Source organism: Malus domestica, chromosome 15 (genome assembly GCF_042453785.1).
Source record: "Malus domestica chromosome 15, GDT2T_hap1".
Lineage (NCBI taxonomy): Eukaryota > Viridiplantae > Streptophyta > Magnoliopsida > Rosales > Rosaceae > Malus > Malus domestica.
In genome coordinates, this window is record NC_091675.1 from 31,526,809 (window position 1) to 31,547,932 (window position 21,124).

Consider the following 21,124-nt stretch of genomic DNA (forward strand, 5'->3'; position numbering starts at 1 on the left):
TAACGGCTATGCTCGGGGAGCAGATCGGTGTTGGATGATGGGATCGGCGAGGAGATGTTTGGTGGTAAGCATGGATTTGCAGGTCGAGATGCACTATTTTGGCAGAGACGGTAGCAGCGGACTTCTCGGTTTTTTTGTTTTTTTTCTGTTTTTCGGCCTCAACTATTTGGTTGAGTTCTTATTCGTTTGGTGTTTGGCCCGTTTTTTGCTTGCTTATGTTTTTCTATCTCTGGGTTTTTCGTTTGTAAATATGTTTCTTTGTAGTTAGTAAAGTTTCCTTGTCCAAAAAGAAAAAAACACGGTATGAAACCACAAAATTTTAAGAGAACTAACAAAAAGACAAGCAACGCTTCAAAATTTCTCTCGCATACCTTATTTGGATCTCTCTAAACATTTCTCGTGGTCATCTATTTTTCAAAATTTTATATCAATGCTCAAAGTGCAAGGTGGAATCCTGGAGGAGGTTCAAGTAGTGTTTAAGGGTCTGAATACTTTGAAGAGATGAGTGTCAATTTTTCTCTTCTGCTCTTGGTTTATCTGCTCTCTCTTGGGTCCATCGATACTCTTTCTTGTTTTGGTTTTCATGCTCTTTGGTATATTTGCTCTCCAAAAATTCATGTTGCACTCTCTTATAGTATAAACTATAAAAATAAAGAAAGGCTTGTTCCGAATAAAGAATCTACTTGTCCCTCATTTATGATTAACGTATCTTTATTGTACAAATAACATAATCAGAACTGTTTATTCTCTTTATCATCCTTTAAAGATCTGTTGACCCTAAATACTACCAAGCCTACACTGCGCGCATGCTGAGTAATTAATAAGCTAACTACGTCATTCGGTTGCGTGCAAGGCGTGCCAACTCATCCGCTAAGTTCGGCCGGGGAGTAAAATATGTTGATATGGTGTTGGGCATGCTGCTAAATTCTTGATCTCGTAACTGCAGTCGAGGAAGGAACGTCTCTGCCTTCGGGTTCTAGAGCCTAAAGATAAGGTTACTAGTTCTGTGAAGTTCAATTTCAAATTCGGCTTTCAATATGCCGAATGTAGTAACCTGGTACCACCTCACTTCTCCGAGAAGGCTGATGAGATGACCTTTACCAACAAGGACTCGGAAATCCTTGTTGACCAAGACTTGGATAAATAACCAGTCTGTTGGAAATGTGCCCTAAAAGCCAATCATATGATGATACTTTACGGACATTTCACATGTTAAACTAATTTAGTTTAACAAGTATATAAAAAGGGCAAAGATTATTGTTTAAGCTGTCTCATATAAATGTTATATGCTTAAATGATAAGTCCAAGGAATATGTAATTGGGAGAATGTGATCTAAAGAAGTTAGATTCATGAGACCATTCTCTTTCGTATACATATCCTAAACGTTCCTGATCATAGGATTGCCAATTGGGCATTGACAGTTCGTTAAGATCAGTACATGCTATGTATTCTCTTAGGAAGAGTGACTGGTCTCGATTCATTAGTGTGACTGACACCAAGATAAGTATGTAGGTGCTCAATAGAGAATGAGTCCACTGAACACGATCAACGAAGAGTTCTTATACTCATGTCACATGAGAACTCATGGTTGGGATAATGCAAAGTAATCCTTTGACCTGAGGCATCATAGTTGTCTTGTGGTTAGGTCCTTGATCTTTGACTATGTCAAAGTCACTCCATCAGAAGGTGTCCACAACATAGTTGGGGTTGAGCCACTTAGCCATGGAGGCAAGTGAATGCACAACAAGGAATCTCTAACCTTCGAACTATTTGAGGGAAAATACTCTATGATACGATTAAGAATCTCTAGCCAGAGTATGAATGATATTTAGGAAGTCATTCCAAATCACATTCAAGGTAATCATATAAGTAAAAGAATCATATTGGATAGTAAACATGAATATACTATCAAACCAAACAATGTGGTCAAGAGTATTGTATTAAAGAAAGACTGTATTGCATTGTAATCCTAAATTGAATAGGTTCCCCACCTCTTCTGATTAGCTTGGGTAACCATGACATACTGCTAGGTGTCACTCATGGTTTGTGGAAGCCCTAAACGTGTATAATCACTAAAGGGAGAATTGAAAGTAAGTTTCAATTCATAATCGATTTGAAGAGTTCTAATCGCCCACTACCTCGCTAAAAGGAACCTAATGGATCGTACACCAAGTAAGGTAGAGATTGAAGAAACAACGGAGATGAGTAAGGATAATTAAATGGTTTAATTATTTATGACTAGGATTAGTTAATATGTTAATTAATCAAACGAATATGTTTGTTAAAGACCTCAGGTTAGTTTTGGGCTGCAAGGCCCAATGGGATTTGAATGTCAAGCCCATTAACTCAAATTGTATGACAACTTGAAAACAAAAAGGGCTTGAAAGCCCAATAAACCCTTAATGGTCGGCCATGATAATAATGGAGTGGGTTTTGGACTTATTACAAGTTTGCCACTCCAATGAAGGTAGGTATAAATGTGACTTTATAGCCTTTTCTTCATTAGGGTTTTCTTTTGGAGAAAAGATGAGAACACAATTCTCTCCTTTTCTCTCTAAGAGGCCAGCCACCCTAGGGAGAGATTACTAGCATCTAAATCTTCCTAGGTCACTCATCTCTTCATCAATGCTCTCCTTGGTGAGGAAAAATTAGAGGTTCTCTATTTTGGGAACTTGGAGAATCCTTTCAACCATCCTCCTCCAAGAAATCCATGGAGCTAAGAAGCAAGGAATGAAGGCCCTCTCCTTGGGTGATTAGCCTTTGCTTATGCAAGAGGAATCAACAAAGGTATAAGATTTCTCAACTCACTTTGTTCTTGAGTTGAGTCTTGGTTCACCCAACTACTAGGCTTTGAATTTCATGGGTAAAGTTTTGTTATTAAGTGCATACAAGCATGATTCCACCTTTTAATTGTTAATTGCATGCATATATGTTGCTTAAATGAACTTGTTTTCACAAATTTTTCCTTCACAGTTGGTCTCGAAGCAGTGTTGTCTATCCAAACTGAAGGTGCTTCTCAATTGGCTAATTCTACGGCTCTAGTGCTGTCTATCCAAACTGAAGATGTCACCAGTTGCATTCATAGTGCTATCAATGCAAACTGAAGATATGTTAGCAAGAAGAAAGGGGAAGAAGAAAAAATCTTAGGATTGTTGAGAAGCTTTGCATAGGGAAATTTATGTGTTGATTTGAAGGGGTGTCTTCTGTTGCAGAGCACTTGTATTTATAGCATTCATATTTTCTGCTTGGCATGGCCTGATAATTTTGCAAAGTCCAATGCAACTTAAACTTGCAGAAAGAAAATTGATCCATGTTATAAGGCTATCCTTCAAACTGCTATCTGTGCCTTCTCAAACAAAACAAAAGCCTATCAAGGCTTATCACATCATCATAGAACTCCATCAGTAACCTTGCTTTATCCCATTAAGACTCCCAATGCGACTATAAAGCCTTCTTTTTCCACGAGTCCTAATGATGCATGACTCACGTGGCCAAAGCAATACCACAAAAGAAAAACATATTCTCCAGTATCCTATTTTGCATGCCTACTCGTTGTGCTCTAGATGACATAGATAATTTTATTATCTCATTTAAGAGATAAATATTTGATTAAAAATTCATAATGTTATCCTTTAAATAATAATTAAAAATTATCTTAGCAAATCCAACAATTTAAAATTAGCTCATTCAACGGTCTCAAATGCCTACGCCGATATTGTAAACTCGGGTCCAAAGATCACCTTTCAATTTTCTTGAGCTTCGGCTTGCGCAGCCAAATGGTTGAGGAAATTAAACTTTTAAAGCTGGGTCGCAGAACTTTTAAAATTCATTTTTCCACTCTGGTTGTTCAAGCTTCTTAGTCGAAAAGGACAAGACCAAAAAAATAATATCACCGAGCTTGGTAAAGAACAAATAACCCTCGGTCATCGAATTCATATCCTAAGCAATGCATCGAACTATCATAACTTTCTCGGCCTGGTGCAATCAGAAAATTTCTTAGACCAAGTGACTAGCTCTCTAGTCACCACTTTGCAAAGTTGATCGACGCCAATTGTAATAGTTGAAAATAGTGGTGGAAAATAATGACTAATAGTCTAAGGTAACCCAGCTTAATCCTGTAGTTCAACTCAAGAAGTGTGATCAAATTAACTCGAGTAATGCTATTCATACCATATTTTTATACCACATTTTCATATCACCTTAGGTGGCATCTGATGTGGACAGCCACATCATTTGAAAATTTTGCAAAACCCAAGGAAATGGAGGAGAAAGACTTCTCGTATACTCTAAAAATCTAATTAATTCAAATGATGTGGTTGTCCACATCAAATGCCACCTAAGGTGCTATGAAAATGTGGTACAGAAATATGGTATGAATAACATTAATCAATTAACTCATGCATGCTCACAGCAGTTAAGTATATCAGCTTCCACCAGTGCAACGTCAGCGATCATGATGATAACATCCCACGCAATTCACTGATGAAATCTATGATTTTGTGGTGGGTAGACAAATACAAGACAATATTGGTATTGCCCAAGAGGTTTTTCATTTTCTGAAAGGTAGAACAACGAAGAACAAGTTCGAATCGGGAATTAAACTTGACATACAAAAAGCCTATGACAGGGTAGAGTGGGACTTTCTGGATGCGATAATGGAGAGAATGGGTTTTTGCAGTTTGTGAAGAAAGCTCATCATAGGGTGTGTGACTTCTGTCAAGTTTGCGTTCATCCTTAATGGGCAAACAGGAAACAAGTTCGCTCCTTCTAGAGGCCGTCGGCAAGGAGACCCTTTATCCCTGTATTTATTTCTTTTGGTGGGAGAGGTTTTATCGAGAATGATTCAGGTGGCGGTGGAGAACAGAATGTTAGATGAGGTGCGAATAGGAGCCACGGGGCCGATCTTATCACACATCTTCTTTGCTGATGATAAGTTAATCTTTTTGTTGGCTGATGATAAAAATTGTAGGAATTTTGTCAAGCTTCTTTGGACGTACTATGATGCTTAGGGACAGGAAGTTAACATGTAAAAATCCAGTGTGTACTTTGGGGCGAATACTCCGGCGAGGGTCTCCGATGAATTGGGTGCTATTCTTAGCATGTCGGTGGTTAATAACCCTGGCACGTATCTGGGTGTCCCAACGTTATGGGGTCGTTCGAAGAAGCAGGGCCTCGCTTATGTTAAAGGGAGAATTATGGGGAAATTGCAAGGATGGAAGCAAAAAACTTTGTCAAAGGCAGGAAATGAAGTCTTAATCAAAGCGGTTGCTCAAGCTATACCCGCCTATCCTATGAGCTTATTTAAATTTCCAACAGTGGTTTGTGAGGATTTGGACGCCTTGGTTGTAGGATTCTGGTGGGGAGACTCGGGTGGTGGAAGAAAGATTCACTAAGTGTAGGGCTTCCCAAGAAATTGGGTGGAATGGGCTTCAAGAACTTCAAGGAGTTTGATGTTGCGCTTCTAGCCAAACAATGTTGGTGTCTAATCTATGATCCAGACTTGCTTTAGGCTCAAGTTCTTAAGGCCAAATATTTCCCGTCATACTCATTATTGGAAGCTAAAAAAAGGGGTTGGGCTTCTTGGACCTGGAGTAGTCTTTTATCGGGACGTGACTTACTTCTTAATGGATCTCACTGGAAAATAATAAGGGGAAACAATGTGAAAGTTTGGGTGGACCGTTAGTTACCTTCCCTCCCCTCGGGGCACCTACTCCGTTAGGTGAGGTTGATTTAACTAGAAATCTTCGAGTTAGTTCTCTCATCTGCCCTATCTCTTGGGAGTGGGATATTAATTTTCTACAGCCATTTCTCTCAAAAGCTGATCAAGAGGCTATTAGAGAAAAGCCTATTGGTGTTTTGAGTATATGTGATCGATGGATTTGGGTTGCGGGCAAGAATGGAAGGTACTCGGTCAAATCTGGGTATCGATGGATTCAATCGAGGTCCTTGAGTATGAGGGATCATCGCCTACTTCATGCTCAATCTATTCCAGTGGAGTTATGGAAAAGCGTCTAGAAAGTGGAGGTGCCACCTAAAATTCGGCATTTTTTATGGAGTTCTCTTCATAATGCCTTTGCTACAAATGCTTCTCTTTTTAAGAGACGATCTTCCCCATCCCCTTCTTACCCCATTTGTCTTAGTAAGGATGAAACAACTGAACATCTTTTCTTCCTCTGTCCGTGGGTCCAATTAGTGTGGTTTGGAGGTGTTTTGAATTATAAGGTGAACAGGAATGGTATCAAGTAGTAGGGATGTGGTTGCAGGAGGTTTTTAATTCAAATTTTAGGGCATCTGCTAACGGGTTGTGGGTTCCATCGATTGTGGCTTTTACATATTGGTTTATTTGGAAAGCTCATTGTGATTTTATGTTTAATCAGGTTCCAATCAATCTTTCCAAGGTTGTTTTGGCAATCTCCAATGTGGTGGGTTCGTTCGTGACAACAACACGGGTTTCTGAGGAAAATGGGTCGCGGGGGAGTGTGGAGATCGACTTGGTCTCAAGGCAAGTGCCTTAACAATTTTCTTAGGCCGAAGTTTGATTATGGCCGAAGGAAAATTGTCCCTGCCTTTTGATCCAACCATTCTTCAAATGGAATTGATTTGTATCCAAAACCTAAAATTGTTTTCTTATCAAGCCATTCATAAAATTGAGTTTTATCTTCATTTAACCATTGATCATGTAAGCTGTGATGAACTTTCACCTTTATCATTTAAGAGAAAGATTTTTGCCTTTCTTCACATGTTTTAAGGATCTGTTCCGCATGAAGTTGAACTAGGAATGCGTCCAATCTGTTGAACGAAGCCGGATTGACATCTTGATATATCATATGAACTTCGTAGTTTTACCACTAGGTCCCACTAGGCGTGCCAAAATGTTAACCCTAAAAACTACCAAGCTTACGTGGCGCGCAGGCCGAATAATTATTAAGCTAACTACGTCATTCAGTTGTGTGTAGGGCATGCCAACTCGTCGACCGAGTTCTATTGGGGAGTAAAATATGTTGACGTCATGTTGGGCATGCTGCTAACTTCTTGATCTCACCACTACGGCCAAGGAAGGAACACGTCTCGACCTTCGGGTTCTAGAGCTTGAAGACAAGGTTGCTAGTTCAGTGAAGTTCAATTTCAAATTCGGTTTTCAATGTGCCGAATGTAGTAACCTGGTAACACCTCAGTTCACCGAGAAGACTGATGAGATGACCTCTACCAACAAGAACTCGAAAATCCTTGTTGACTGAGACTTGAATAAATAACCAGTCAGTCTCGAAGCAATGTTGTCTATCCAAACTGAAGGTGCTCCTCGGTCGGTTGATTCTACGGCTCCAATGTTGTCTATCCAAACTGCAGATGTCGCCGGTTTCCTTCACAGTGCTGTCTATCCAAACTAAAGATGTGTTGGCGAGAAGAAAGGGGAAGAGGAAAAAATCTCAGGGTTGTTGAGAAGCTTTGCGCAGAGCAATTTGTGTATTGATTTGGAGAAGCGTCCTCTATTGCAGAGCACTTGTATTTATAGCATTCATATTCTCTGCTTAGCATGGCCTGCTAATTTTGCAAAGTTCAACTGCAACTCAAACTCACGGAAAGAAAATTGATCTGTATCAGAGGGTTATCCTCTAGACTACTATATGTGCCTTCTCAAACAAAACAAAAGCCTATCAAGGCTTATCTCATCATCATCAGAACTCCATCGGTAACCTTGCTTTATCCCATTAAGACTCCCAATGCAACTATAAAGCCTTCTTTTTCCATGACGTCTGTCCAGGTGCAACCATACATGCAAAGTAAATTACAATTTAATTGCAATATCAGCTAATCACTTGAGATACCATCTTCCACCAAATACCACTTTGTATCAGGAGTCCTAATGATGCATGACTCACCTTCTATCATAATGTTATCCTTTAAATAATAATTAAAAATTATCTTAGCAAATCCAACAGTTTAAAATTCGCTCATTCAATGGTCTCGAATGCCTAGGCCGATATTGTAAAATCAAGTCCAAACAAGATCATATGTGCAAAAAATTATTCAATTTAGAGATCGTTTAGCTATTTACATGCATAAAAAAATGAACAATTCATCATATGAGGATTCTACTTGTTAATAAATTTGTTAATCAGTTTGACACAAATGACTAGCTAAATGATCTTCAAATTTTTTTACGTATATAATCTTCAGATGATAATAAAAACATTAAACAGTTCTAATAATAATATTTGTATAATGAAAATACATTAATTATAACTGGAAGAGAAGTAAATTCGACCGTTGAACACAATCAGTATCCTTAAGGAAAATTCTGGAACAAAGTTATCACTTTATATGGGAACGTGCCATCAGTCATCTTCTAGCATGGTCAAAGAAAAGAAAGGAGACAAAACACTTTTTGTTAGTGGACAATTAATCAAAAATTATAATAGTAGATTCTAACGAAGTGGGCATCATATTCTAGAGAAATATTAATATAATCTGAATAAATAACCGCATATATGTTTAGGACATGCATTGCAACAGAATTAATGGTTTAGACCACACAATGACTCGGAAAAATAAAGAATTTTTCTTTTCTTTCCTAATAATCTAATAAACTTGCATTATTGAGCACCCTAGTAGGAAATAAACAGTTACCAGCCAAAATTATCAATAATTCCCAGAGCCACATCACAAATATGCTTCAATCCCTTCTCTCTTCTTGCAAGTTCAGGAGGATAAGCCAAACCTGGGTACCTTTTGAAAGCATTGTGGCAGGCATTTGGGTAGTCTGCTGCTGCAGTGATGTGCATGTAAGCATAATCGTAAGACACTGAACCTAAATCCTGCACTGAAGCTTGAAGGGCATCACCGACGTAGCCGTACTTGTCGGCACACTCCTTGAGGACCTTCTTCAAGTTTGTGTCATTGATGCTTGAGCTGATTACCTGAGAGGACAAGTACGATGAGGTGGCAGTTGCGTTTGCCATTCCAATCCCAACCATAATAACTGCCAACCCCTTTGTGTCTGCATTTATGCTTGTGGGAACAGATTTGAGGGATGAGACGCAAAGGCCATAGTACTTGGTGTTTTTGCATGTGTTCTGGATCAGGGTTGAGTCAGCTTGGATGAGAAAATTAGGGTTTTGGCGAGGAAATGCAACTGTGAGAAGAAAAAGCAAGCAAATAGTAGAAGAACTCATCTGAGAGGATTAATGTAATTTTCTTTAGCTCTAGATTTTGCTACGGAGGAAGAAAAAGGGGAGGAAAGCCAGATAAAGGATTCAAAGGAATTTTAATGTTTTATTTATTTTTCTATGGTTGCAAATTGCAATGTGAGAGGTCAGAGATGTATTGGGTGTTTTCACTTTGTGTGTCGAATGAGCTGTGTATATAATTAAAGAGGAAGGGGCACTATTTGGCAGGAGGCTATGAAACCATGCTATGCATTGAGGCCTTATTTGGCAGAAACGTAAATGCCAAAACATGAGTCACGGGTCACAGATGAACAACAGTTGAGGCTCTCAATCCAATCTTCTCTTTTGGTACCGTTTGATACATGAGAAAGCACGGAACGCAACGGGACGAGGCGTTCCGTTCCACGTTTGGTACGTTAAAAACAATGGAACCAGCTGTCTCATGGAACGTCTTTTGGCTGAATTTTTGTTCCACCTCATCCCTGAAAAGACTGGTTCCACTTCTATGAAACACAAAATTGCCCCTTATATTTTTCAATATTTACACCATCTAAAACAAACCCAAATCCATTCTCTGTTGCTACCTTTCTTTTCCCAAAGCCTTCCTCATCATCCTCATCCTCTCCTATAGCCATCGACTGCACCCAGCCAGCAGGCAGCAGCACGAAGCCACTTTCACCCGTAGCCTTCTCTCTCTTCCTCGCGCATCCCCACCCTTCGCCGTCTCCTCTCTCCTTCTCCTCCCACCATTACCACCCGTCCCCACCGCCTCTCATCCGCTGCATTGCATCCTTAACAACTCCTCTCCCTCACCGCCATACGACATTTCACCGCCCCCCGAGGCCGCTTCATCCTTATCATGAAACCCTGGTGCAGAAGATCTATAAATCGATTCGCCGTCCTGGCGTCGCCTCCAAGGCTAGGGCTTGTTAGTGTTTTGGAAGGTTTATATTTTGTAGAAATGTTCTTGACAGGGTTTTTGGTTATGGAAAAACACAGAAATGTAAGGAGGGATTTCGGCTATTACAGTCTGCACTCTTAGCAGCTCATAGCAAACATATATATATGCTGTCAATAGGGTTTTGGTATACAAGGTCAAAACTTATCTCCATTGGAGTTAGTTGACAAAAACCACAACCACCAGATAGTACTAAGCTAATCTAAGCCCTTCACTGGAGCTTTTAATCTAAGCCTTACACTTGTAAAAACACATTACTTAAAAAACAACTAGCCGTTACAAAACTAGCCGTTAGCATGTAGCTGCTTCATTTCTTCGATCAAACTGGAAGTGTTTAGCATCCAACACTCCCCTCTAAACTCTTCCTGGTGTTAACTCCAAGCAAGCTTCGAAGGTATGTGAACCTCTCTTTTGGTAATGCCTTTGTAAAAATGTCTGCCATCTGATCTTCAGTTCTGCAATACATTAATTCAATGACATTTTCTTGTAGTGCATCTCCGATAAAGTGATACTTCCTCTTTATGTGCCTTGTTCTCTGATGAAAAACTGGATTTCTTGTCATTGCTATAGCTGAGGTATTATCACACATTAGCTTAGTTGGCTCAACTTGCATTTCTCCAAAATCTTTTAGAACAAATCTCAACCAGATTGCTTGAGATGTTGCTTCTGCAACACTCACATACTCAGCTTCGGCTGTTGATAGTGCAACACTTTGTTGCATGACCGAGGCCCACGAGAACACACCAGAGCCAAATGTAAAAGCATATCCCGATGTGCTTTTCATATCATCTTCACTACCTCCCCAGTCATTATCACAGAAACCAACCAGAATAGCTGACTGTCCTTTTTCATATTTGATTCCAAAATCAATTGTTCCTTGCACATACCTGAGAACCTTTTTTGCAGTTCCCAAGTGTATTTTGGTAGGACTATGCATGAATCTTGAGAGCAGGCTTGCAGCATACATAATGTCTGGCCTTGTTGCTGTGAGGTATAACAGGCTGCCAACAATTTTCCTGTAGAGATTTGCATCCACTAACTCACTTCCATCCTCACTCTTGAGCTTCTCATTTGCAATTAAGGGAGTGCTTACTGGTTTGCATCCCTCGGTCCAAATTTGTCCAACAATGTCTGTGCATATTTCATTTGATGAATGAAAATGCAATCTGATTTTTGAATCACCCCCATTCCAAGAAAGTGGTGAAGTAACCCCAAATCTGTCATCTCATATTTTCTCATCATTTCATTTCTAAATTCATCCACCATTTTCTTACTGTTTCCAGTAAAAACCACATCATCCACATAGATGGACACAATGAGAGTTTCTGACTTGTTCTCAACCTTGGTATAGAGTGTTGCTTTACTAAGGCTTTTCTTGAATCCACACTTAGTGAGATGTGCATCAATTTCACTATACCAGGCTCTTAGTGCTTGCTTCAGGCCATAGAGTGCCTTCTTTAATATATACACTTTGCTTTCGAACCCTTTGACTTCAAAACCTTGTGGCTGGTCCACATAGACCTCTTCCTCTAGTACACCATTCAAGAAATAAGACTTGACATCTAACTGGTATAGCTGCCAACCCTTCTGTGCAGCTAATGCAATTAGTGTCCTGATTGTATCTAGTCTAGCCACAGGTGCAAATGTTTCATTAAAGTCAATTCCAGGCTTTTGAGAGTAGCCTTTAGTCACTAATCTAGCCTTGTTCTTCTGTACTGATCCATCCAAGTTCAACTTGGTTTTATAGACCCACTTCACACCTCTCACAGGTTTATCACTTGGTCTGTCTACCAGAGTCCAAGTTTCATTTTTCTCTATCATTGAGATTTCATCTCTCATTGCCATCTGCCATGACTTGTCATTTTCAGCCTCTTCAAAGGTCTCTGGTTCAATTACACAGAATTTTCATACTGCATAGATTTCTTCTAGGCTTCTCATTCTAATTGGTGTTGATCCTGAGCTTGAGTTTGAACTCGAGCTTTGTTGCCTTCTCTATTGAGATGTTGAACTTGCACTTGAGTTTTGTGTACTCTGAGGGGTTTGAACTGGTGAGATATAAGGAATTTGCAAGCTTTCTTCTTCAGATTCATAAATTTCACCAATTTCAGTTTGTTCAGTTCTTTGCTCAGAGACATCAACTTGCAGTGATACTTTGTCTTGTTTTACTGCATTTGTCTCCCAATTCCACAATGATTCTTCATCAAAAATTACATCTCTTGAGAAATTGATCTTCTTGGTTCTCAGATTATACAGTCTATAACCTTTTTCATTTGTGCCATACCCAACAAAAATGCACTTATTGCTGGATTCTTGTAACTTGTGTCTGAGTTGTGATGGCACCAGTGCATAACACACAGAGCCAAAAACCTTTAAGTGCTTAACTCCAAGTTTTCTTCCACTGAACACTTCGAATGGAGTTTGCTTCTCCAAAGCTTTGGTAGGACATCTATTCAAGAGATACACAGCAGTATTCACAGCTTCTCCCCAAAATGGATAGGGTATTTTCTTTTCATGTAGCATGGATTTTGCCATCTCCACTATAGTCCTGTTCTTTCTCTCTGCAGTGCCATTTTGTTGAGGAGTGTAAGCTACTGTGAGTTGCCTTTCTAGACCCAAATCTTCACAGAAAACTTTGAATTCCAGTGAGGTATACTCACCTCCCCTATCACTCCTTATCTTCTTGATTTGATGCCCACTTTGTAACTCCACCATTGCTTTAAACTTCCTGAATATATTGAAGACTTCTGATTTGAACCTCATAAAATATACCCAACACATTCTTGAGTAGTCATCTATGAAAGTCAAGAAGTACTTATTCCCACTGATGGATGCATTTTTCATTGGACCACACACATCAGTGTGAATTAGTTCTAGTGGTTTCTCAGCCCTCCAAGCCTTTCCAGTTTCAAACTTGTCCCTGTGTTGTTTCCCAAATGCACAGCCTTCACAAACCTCCTTCATTTCATCCATTTGAGGCAAACCTTGCACCATTTCATGTTTTTGCAAATTTTTTAGACTTTGCACATTCAAGTGCCCAAACCTTTTGTGCCATAGTCTCTCTGACTCAATTTTGCCTGCCTTCCTTGCCACTTTTTCCAAGCATTTCAGCAACAATGGAAAGCTTCTGTTTTTCATTTGAACTTTCACAACCAGATTCAATAGAGTTCTATCATCATATACTTCAGCAATGGTATCTCCAAACAACAAGAAATGGCCATGTTCCATCATCTGTCCAACACTTAAAGGGTTTTCATCCAGACCAGGTACCAACATGGTTTTCCTCCAGAACAGGTACCAACATGACTTCTTCAATGTGTCTTCTTCCCTTCTTGGTTTCTATGATGAGAGTACCTCTGCCAGTTGCTTTCACAATATCGCCATTTCCCATCTTAACCTTTCCAGTGAATGTAGTATCAATATTAGTTAATAGAGACTCATGAGCAGTCATATGATTACTGCACCCACTGTCTATATAGGACATTTCACTGTCTTTTACAACATTGGCACTAAAAGCACAAAAGACATTGTTTTCTTCTTGTTCTTGTTTTGCAATGTTCACTTGCAGAGTGGTGTTTAATCTGGAATCCTTCTGCAAATGGCCAAATCTATTGCATTTGTGACATTTTGGCTTTCCTTTAAACCAACATTCACCAAAATGGGCTTTATCACAGTATATGCACAATGGTTTGGTTTTTCAACCCCCATTGTTGCTTCCACTGTTGTATTTGTTCTCTCCACTTGGTCTTCCTTCCCACTTCTTATTTTTCCCTTTCCAATCTCTCCTTGGTCTGTTTTGATGCTGATTAGAGTGATTTGATGACCCTATGTTTAGTGACTGGAAGGCTTTCTCAGTTGCACCATCAGAATGCCTTTCGAGCCTTTGATCGAAAGCTCTCAAGGAAGCCATTACATCTTGAACACTGAGTGTATCAGTATCCTTAGTTTCTTCTATCACACTCACAATAGAGTCATAAGGCTTAGTCAAACTAATTAGAAGCTTTTGCACTATTCTTTCATTAGGCAATTCTTCTCCATAAGTTTTCATTTGAGTCACAACATCAAACAGCCTAGAAAAATAGTCTTTAAGTGGCTCATCTTCTCTCATGCGTGTATATTCAAAATCACGTCTAAGAGACTGGAGTTTTACTTTCCGTACCTTCACATCTCCTTTGTATTCTTGTTGCAGAGTATCCCAGTCAGCTTTGGCAGTTTCTTCATTTGCTATCCTTGGGAATATGACATCGGAGATAGCACCTTGAATGATTCCCAACGCTTTAGCATCATTCATCCTGTTCTCCTTCAATGTAGCTATCTGCTTCTCTGTGAGATCCTCTTCTAGAGCATCTACCTCCATTTCTGGTAACTCATATCCATTTTGAACCATTTCCCAGAGATCATACGACTTGAAGATGGTTGTCATCCGGATCCTCCAATAGTCGTAGTTTTCTCCATCAAAGACTGGAGCTTTAAGTTCTCCTCCACCAGCTCCTTTCATCTTTAACTTATATTGATAGTTAGGGTTTCAGCTTTTACTTGAACAACCCTCGAAATAGGTTCCACAACACCCAGATTTCAGTGATCAAGAACAAAGCTCTGAGGCCATGTTAGTGTTTTGGAAGGTTTATATTTTGTAGAAATGCTCTTGACAGGGTTTTTGGTTATGGAAAAACACAGAAATGTAAGGAGGGATTTCGGCTATTGCAGTCTGCACTCTTAGCAGCTCATAGCAAACATATATATATGCTGTCAGTAGGGTTTTGGTATACAAGGTCAAAACTTATCTCCATTGGAGCTAGTTGACAAAAACCACAACCACCAGATAGTACTAAGCTAATCTAAGCCCTTCACTGGAGCTTTTAATCTAAGCCTTACACTTGTAAAAAACATTACTTAAAAAACAACTAGCCGTTACAAAACTAACCGTTAGCATGTAGCTGCTTCATTTCTTCGATCAAACTGGAAGTGTTTAGCATCCAACAGGGCTTACGCCGATGTCAACGTGATCCGACCCAAGGACTACTGGGACTACGAGTCCCTCACTGTCTAATGGGGGTAATAAACTGATGAAATTCTCTTGTTTTTGCTTGGATTGTGAGAAAATGGAGGAAAATCTGGTTTGGGCTGGTGGGAAAATTGAATTTTTATGGATAAATGCTTTTGCTTTTTTGAATTAATTGAGATTAATGTACAGGGAGCAGGGTGATTACGAGGTGGTGAAGAAGGTTGGGAGAGGAAAGTATAGTGAAGTGTTTGAAGGGGTTCACTGTACCGATAACGAAAAATGTATTATCAAGATTCTCAAACCTGTTAAAAAGAAGAAGGTAAGTTCTGGATTACATTGCTTTTACCTTCTCATGTGAAAAAGATAGACATTTTGTTGTTCTTATCAGTTGGGTAATTCTATTTGTTTCATTCTTGTTATCATATATGCCGGACTTATATTTCATGTAATCGCGAATTCTGTACTTGTATACGGCTGGTGTTTTCATAGAATTAAGTTTCCTAGAGTGGTTAGTGTTCTTTCATTTGTTAGATACCTAATGAATGAGGATAGTGTGTTGGAAGAGTTTGAGTGAAATCCTATCATGATTTTTTTTCCTGAAGTGTCGGTGCAACCTATTTTTGACTGCCCCTGGCATATGAAGTAAAAGTTCTCTTCTGTACAAGAGCTTTGTATTGAATCACTGCGGTGACGCTTACTTTTCTGTTTGGTTCGAAATGCAGATTAAGAGGGAGATAAAAATACTGCAGAATCTCTGTGGGGGCTAAGTCAGAACGTGGACTCAATGGAGGGATTGCAAGAGAAATATATGATGAGTGGAGAGGAAGGAGGGCTTGAAAACTGGTTAAGATGGTAGTTGTTGTAATTGTCTTTTATTATTTGATGATAATTTGTGAGATGATTGTTGTAATTGTTTTTAATTGTTTGAAGACTACTGAAACGTAGACATGTATGGAAGCCTACTTCCGGAAAATAGAGACTCATAATTTTTACACTTATACTATACATATTGTTTGAATGTTGCCTCTTCACATCATTGATCCGATAAGCTTCAACCATGTTGAAGCTAATCATGGTATTGTTATAAAAGAGAGAATTCATGGCATAACATATCTTCAATCATGCGCTAATGTAAGTCATGTGCTAATGTAAAAAATATGTCGTAGATAAGCATATATGTGTTCAAAAAACAAAATAATAATATGTTCTGTCCCGTCTCACACATAAACATTATACCAAACAACAGACGGAACAAGGGTAAATTAATCATTTAATATTTTGGTTCAATTCCATCCAACGGGTACCAAACATAGAACAGAATCTCCGTTCCGTCCTGTCCCATCTCATCCGCGTACCAAACGGTACCTTTAAGTACTGAAATGATTTGGTTTTATGCTGGGAATCTTGATGAAATGTTTTGGCCAATAAACAATGAAAAAAAGAGCTTGGAATTTTTTTGTGATCCAAAATAATTAATGCATTTTATTAAATTTTGGAAAGAGACCAAATTTTGTTTAACAATGGATCTCTATCTCCTTATTTGTACTTTTTTTTTTTACTCCTTTTTCTTCCTCGTTATTTTCGCTCTCCTCTCCTCATAGGCTCCTCCTCCTTTCCTCTCTGTCTTCCTTCCTACCTTTCCTTTTTCTTCTCTCTCCCCCTCTTTCTTCTTCATCACTCTCTCTCATATTTCTTCTTCATACTTCTCTCTCTCCATAATCTTCTTCTTTTTCATATTGTTTCATATATTTATATGAAACGAATTTACCGTCATCATGACATTTTGTTTCAATAATACAATATCATCATCGCATGACATTTCAATTTTGGATGGAGACGTCATATGATGGTAAATCCATTTCTTGTAAATTATTCTCCTTCTAAAAATTTTCCTCATTTTGAATATTTATGGATGAGTCATGAGTGAGGGGGTTAGAGATAGCTTTTATGTTAGTATATTTTGAGGAATTATATATGAAGATTTAAAAGCTTAAAATGTGAAGGTTGATTATAATTGTAAGGCCATTTAGTAATACGGTATGGTAGTATTCTTCTCAATTTGTAAGTGAGAGATCTTAAGTCCAAATCTCTTGGATGGCTAATTCAATACCAAATTAAGTTGTCTATTATGAGCCTTAGCCGAATTTCCCCCCTCACCATAAAATAGATCGTTGTACTAAAAAAAAATTATAATTGTAAACTGATTGGTAATGGTGGAAACGTGCTCACTAGCTTCCTAAATAATATAGTGAGACTCCTATCTCAACAAACTGGAACATCAGTCAAATGATCTTAATGTAGGAGAAGATTGACTTAACCGTGTTATTAAGCGATTCTGTTCATTTTAATACCAAAGATTTAGTTGGGACTGAGACCAAAACAAGACGGTTCAATTGAAGTTTACTGGTTAAGCGTTTTCAGTTAAGGTTTAGTGTGTAAAGTTTAAAACAATGTAATTAGAGAAGTCGGATTCTACGTATGGTAATTAAAATCCTAATCAGGGTTGAAATTAAAAGCGCTAATAATCACTGCATTTGTTGGTTATTGTACAGATTTTGACTTATTAATCATGAAAATAAAACGGATTAGCGCTTTTCCCTTCTTTTTCTTTCTTTGACGAGGAGTAATAATATACGATTATGATCGGATCAGAGACATTCATAGCATACGCATGGATTGTAGTCATTTAACAGCTATAAATATCAACCTAGACTTGACACAACTGATCCAAGAACACCACAATGCAATAGACAACATAAAAGAGTATTTCAGTGCTAAACTCTAAACTTGCACCCATTTCCATAGAACAAGCAATGGAGCATTTCTTTTCACTATGAAGAAAGACTGTCCTATAGACAACACGTCAGGTGAACAATCGGCTTTCAAGATTTAAGTTAATATTGCATTAATTCCAACTAATTTAATCAATAAATTTCCCAAACAAAGCTGCAGATGTTTTAGATTTTTTTTCTGTACACTCTTCTTAACTGTTGCTAATGATTGCTTCCAAAATGTATGTCCCAGTCTCAAAATGCTTCACTGTGAAATGTCTATACCAGCTAAGCCACTGTTTCAGTGCTTATAGAACACTAATTCTCGGCTACAATTGTTTTTGATAGCTTCCTCCAATTTCTCAATACGGTCAAAATCAACTTGGTAAGTAACCATGGTGATACCATCTTTACCGGTCTCATAATCTTGCTTGATGTCTTCAACGTGAAAAGATTGTAGCTGTAAACATCGCATCATAATATAAGATATGGAGACGCTTCAAAAATTTGACCATCTAAATGCAAAAGGGAGAGTTATCATAGTGCATCCAAACCAGCTCACCTGATGGTATAGAATGCCCAAAAGATCAAAGGGAACCTCGACCCCCATTCTTACCTGGATGAGAGAAGGGATAAGATCATATAATTAAACGTTCTAATGATACAGAAAATGAAATTATTTATGGGGCAAAAATAATACGGACTTAACTCAAATTAATTGAAACTGATTCAGACATTTGTGAGCTTTGGTCCCAAGGTTTTGAAGTGAAAGTCTACCGAGTCCCAAATATGAGGCAAAGGAATAAAACCCACATTCATTTTATGATACTGATAGAGTAGATTGCGACCAAGAATGGACGAGTATAGGGAAGTTCTTTCCTTTCCCGGTCCCGTTGCTTTCTGAAGCAGTAATTAAACAGGACATCTTGCATAAAAGAAAAAGGAGCTAATACCTTTGATTTCACAAGACAAGTTGGGGCATTTTTCAAGCATTCAGAGGCAACTCCTCCGTAAGCCCTGACGAGTCCTCCAGTTCCCAATTTAATACCACCAAAATATCTATAAAAATAAAATCAAATACAACACTCAATGCATAGAGCAGTAGCAATAAGCGTAAAGCAGACAACAGAGAACAAAGTGCACACTTTTAAGAATAAATTTGTAAAACAAACGGAAGCGAATGCATTTCATTGAAGAAAGAAATGCAGTTACCTGATGACAACCACCATAACTCTGTCAATTCCTGAAGATTCAATAGCAGAATGGATTGGTTTTCCGGCCGTTCCGGAAGGTTCACCGTCATCATTAGACCGGAATTGATCTCCAACCTGATCGGTACCTCATTTGATTAATTAAAAAAACAATACAAACAGATTACCAAATAACAAGCAAAAGAAAAAGAAATGGACGATTTCAAAACCCAAACCCTAACCTTGTACGCCCAACAATTGTGAGTAGCGCGCTGCTCTCGTACCTAAACCACCAAAACTTCATTTGCCACGGTTTTTCCTTTTGTGATGAAATCAAAGAACAAAAGTAGAATTAGCGTACCTGGGATAGGAACGATTGAGCGGATTGTTCGTCGGAGATGGGACCAGCGACGGCGATGAATTTGCTCTTCTTGATCTCTTTTTCGAATCTCACTATCTCCTTGATGCCCGTATACGCGCCGCCTCCACCACTCCTGTTGCTATTGCTGCTGGTTGCGGCGGCGGTGGTGACCATGGCTTTATTGGCTCCGGTGGCGACGCAGCAGCCTACTCCTGCAATTGAAACCAAGATTCGAATGCCTTGGTGGAGCTTGGTCGGCGCTACCTTCTGGTAGTATTTCTGGAAACTGAGATTGAAATTACGTGGCGTTATCGCTGCTACTGGCATTTGTCTCACACAAAACCCAAACACCGCTTTCTTCTTGTGCCAATGTGTATTGGACCTTCTGGGTTGTGATGGAAACCTTTAACGCACGGTGTCGTTTCGCTTGGCGCCTAATCTTTTCCTTACTTTATCTTCATGACCATGTTCTATTGGTACGTTTATTTTATCGAATTATCTCAGACTGAATTAGTTTTAAGAACTAAGCTGGATTAGATTAGAATAGACTAAATTTGACTTAATGAAGCATTTGGTGTAGTCTCCGACTAAAAGTAGATAACAATATTTTTTTTCTGAAGAAAAAACTCTCTCCGTCTCTCCCTTTTCTTTGGTCAAACTATCTCTCCTCCTTTTTCTCCATCTCTTTCATTTTCCTTTCCATCCAACTCCTCCTCCCCCACCCTCTCAACCTTTTCATTTCCTCTCACAGCTTCATAATCGACTATATATCTTCATAATCGACACCATTTTCCTATGTAATTGGCTCGAAGGTGAAAGATAAAAAAAAGTTTGCGATCAGGGATTTTTATGTTTTCTGGGGTTTATGCTCCACATCAATCTCATCGTTGATTCAAGCTCATCCCACAATTTTTTTTTTTTTTTTGGGTTCAAATTTTTCTGGATTTTCTGGTTGTTGGAAGTGAAGAAGAAGGAGATGGGAAGGGCAAAGTGGAGCAGAGATAGCGAAAGACTTGTCTTTGCCATTGTTTGGGTCGACCCAAGTGCCAAAAAGGCGCTAGGTTTGCGGGATGATGGAGATTCGCGACAACCGTTTCTTGTTTGGTCATTGGAGAAGAAGGGTTAATGCTACTCATCCGGGTCACTGTTCTGATACAATTATGTGATTGCTTTGATCACAAGGAAGGAGGCAAAAATGCAAATGGGAAAAAGTAGTTTTAGTATGGGAATGTAATAAGTTGGGATTTAGTAGTATTTTAGTAAGTTGAGAGGATAGTTTTAATATGTTTTGTCTATATTGTTGAGTTAGCACTCACTTGCTTGGTGAGTTTGTTATAACCTTTCGATTTTGGAGGCAACGATTATGAATGAAAAATATTGAAATTCCTTCTTCTCTCTCTCTTTCTCTGTGTAACTTCCATTGCCATAGGTTAACGTCGAACCCAGATTCTGAGTGCTAACATTGGTATCACCCAATTTCTCTTGGTTCGCTTCCTGTGTGTATGCCCCGCCGACCCGTTATTGCTCACGCGACACCCATGGATGCTCATGTTTCAGCTCTGGAGGCCCTCATTACCTCTATCCACTCCGTCGTTGCTGAGGCGGTGAACTCGTATGTTTAGACTTCCGTCTCCGAGGTCCTGGAGTCCAAACTACCTGTCCATTTGGATAATT

At 38.9% G+C, this 21,124-nt stretch overlaps 2 protein-coding genes and 1 long non-coding RNA gene across 4 annotated transcripts; 1 reads left to right on the top strand and 2 right to left on the bottom strand.

Annotated features, from left to right (window-relative positions):
- Positions 1–8,436: 8,436 nt before the first annotated feature.
- LOC103449338 (cell wall / vacuolar inhibitor of fructosidase 2) lies at positions 8,437–9,531 on the bottom strand. The gene has a single exon (XM_008388641.4). It carries the CDS (start codon positions 9,172–9,174, stop codon positions 8,626–8,628), a length of 549 nt encoding a protein of 182 aa, XP_008386863.3. The 5' UTR covers positions 9,175–9,531; the 3' UTR covers positions 8,437–8,625.
- A 54-nt stretch (positions 9,532–9,585) lies between these two features.
- LOC103449337 (uncharacterized) lies at positions 9,586–16,146 on the top strand. Its single transcript, XR_011576650.1, has 4 exons — positions 9,586–10,092; positions 15,107–15,178; positions 15,318–15,447; positions 15,851–16,146. It is a non-coding gene; the product is annotated as an uncharacterized lncRNA (long non-coding RNA).
- A 1,778-nt stretch (positions 16,147–17,924) lies between these two features.
- On the bottom strand, positions 17,925–19,900 carry LOC103449339 (uncharacterized). Of its 2 annotated transcripts, XM_070814135.1 has the most exons (7): positions 19,451–19,900; positions 19,332–19,373; positions 19,112–19,227; positions 18,853–18,958; positions 18,609–18,672; positions 18,462–18,515; positions 18,009–18,359 (listed from the first exon to the last, which is right to left on the bottom strand). In XM_070814135.1, exons 1-6 carry the CDS (start codon positions 19,775–19,777, stop codon positions 18,487–18,489), a joined length of 684 nt encoding a protein of 227 aa, XP_070670236.1. In that variant the 5' UTR covers positions 19,778–19,900; the 3' UTR covers positions 18,009–18,359; positions 18,462–18,486. The 2 variants fall into 2 exon arrangements, with proteins under 2 accessions (XP_008386867.3, XP_070670236.1); XM_008388645.4 differs by lacking the exon at positions 18,609–18,672 and having other exon boundaries at positions 17,925–18,359; positions 19,451–19,892.
- Positions 19,901–21,124: the final 1,224 nt, after the last annotated feature.

Bases quoted from the DNA above. Each gene is read 5' to 3' on its own strand.
- LOC103449339 (XM_008388645.4), bottom strand. From the start codon at position 19,777: ATGCCAGTAGCAGCGATAACGCCACGTAATTTCAATCTCAGTTTCCAG. The intron at 19,374-19,450 runs GTACGCTAATTC...TTGGTGGTTTAG, and splicing joins CTCAATCGTTCCTATCCCAG to GTACGAGAGCAGCGCGCTAC. The intron at 18,360-18,461 runs GTGAGCTGGTTT...CGATGTTTACAG, and splicing joins TGGGCATTCTATACCATCAG to CTACAATCTTTTCACGTTGA.
- LOC103449338 (XM_008388641.4), bottom strand. From the start codon at position 9,174: ATGAGTTCTTCTACTATTTGCTTGCTTTTTCTTCTCACAGTTGCATTT.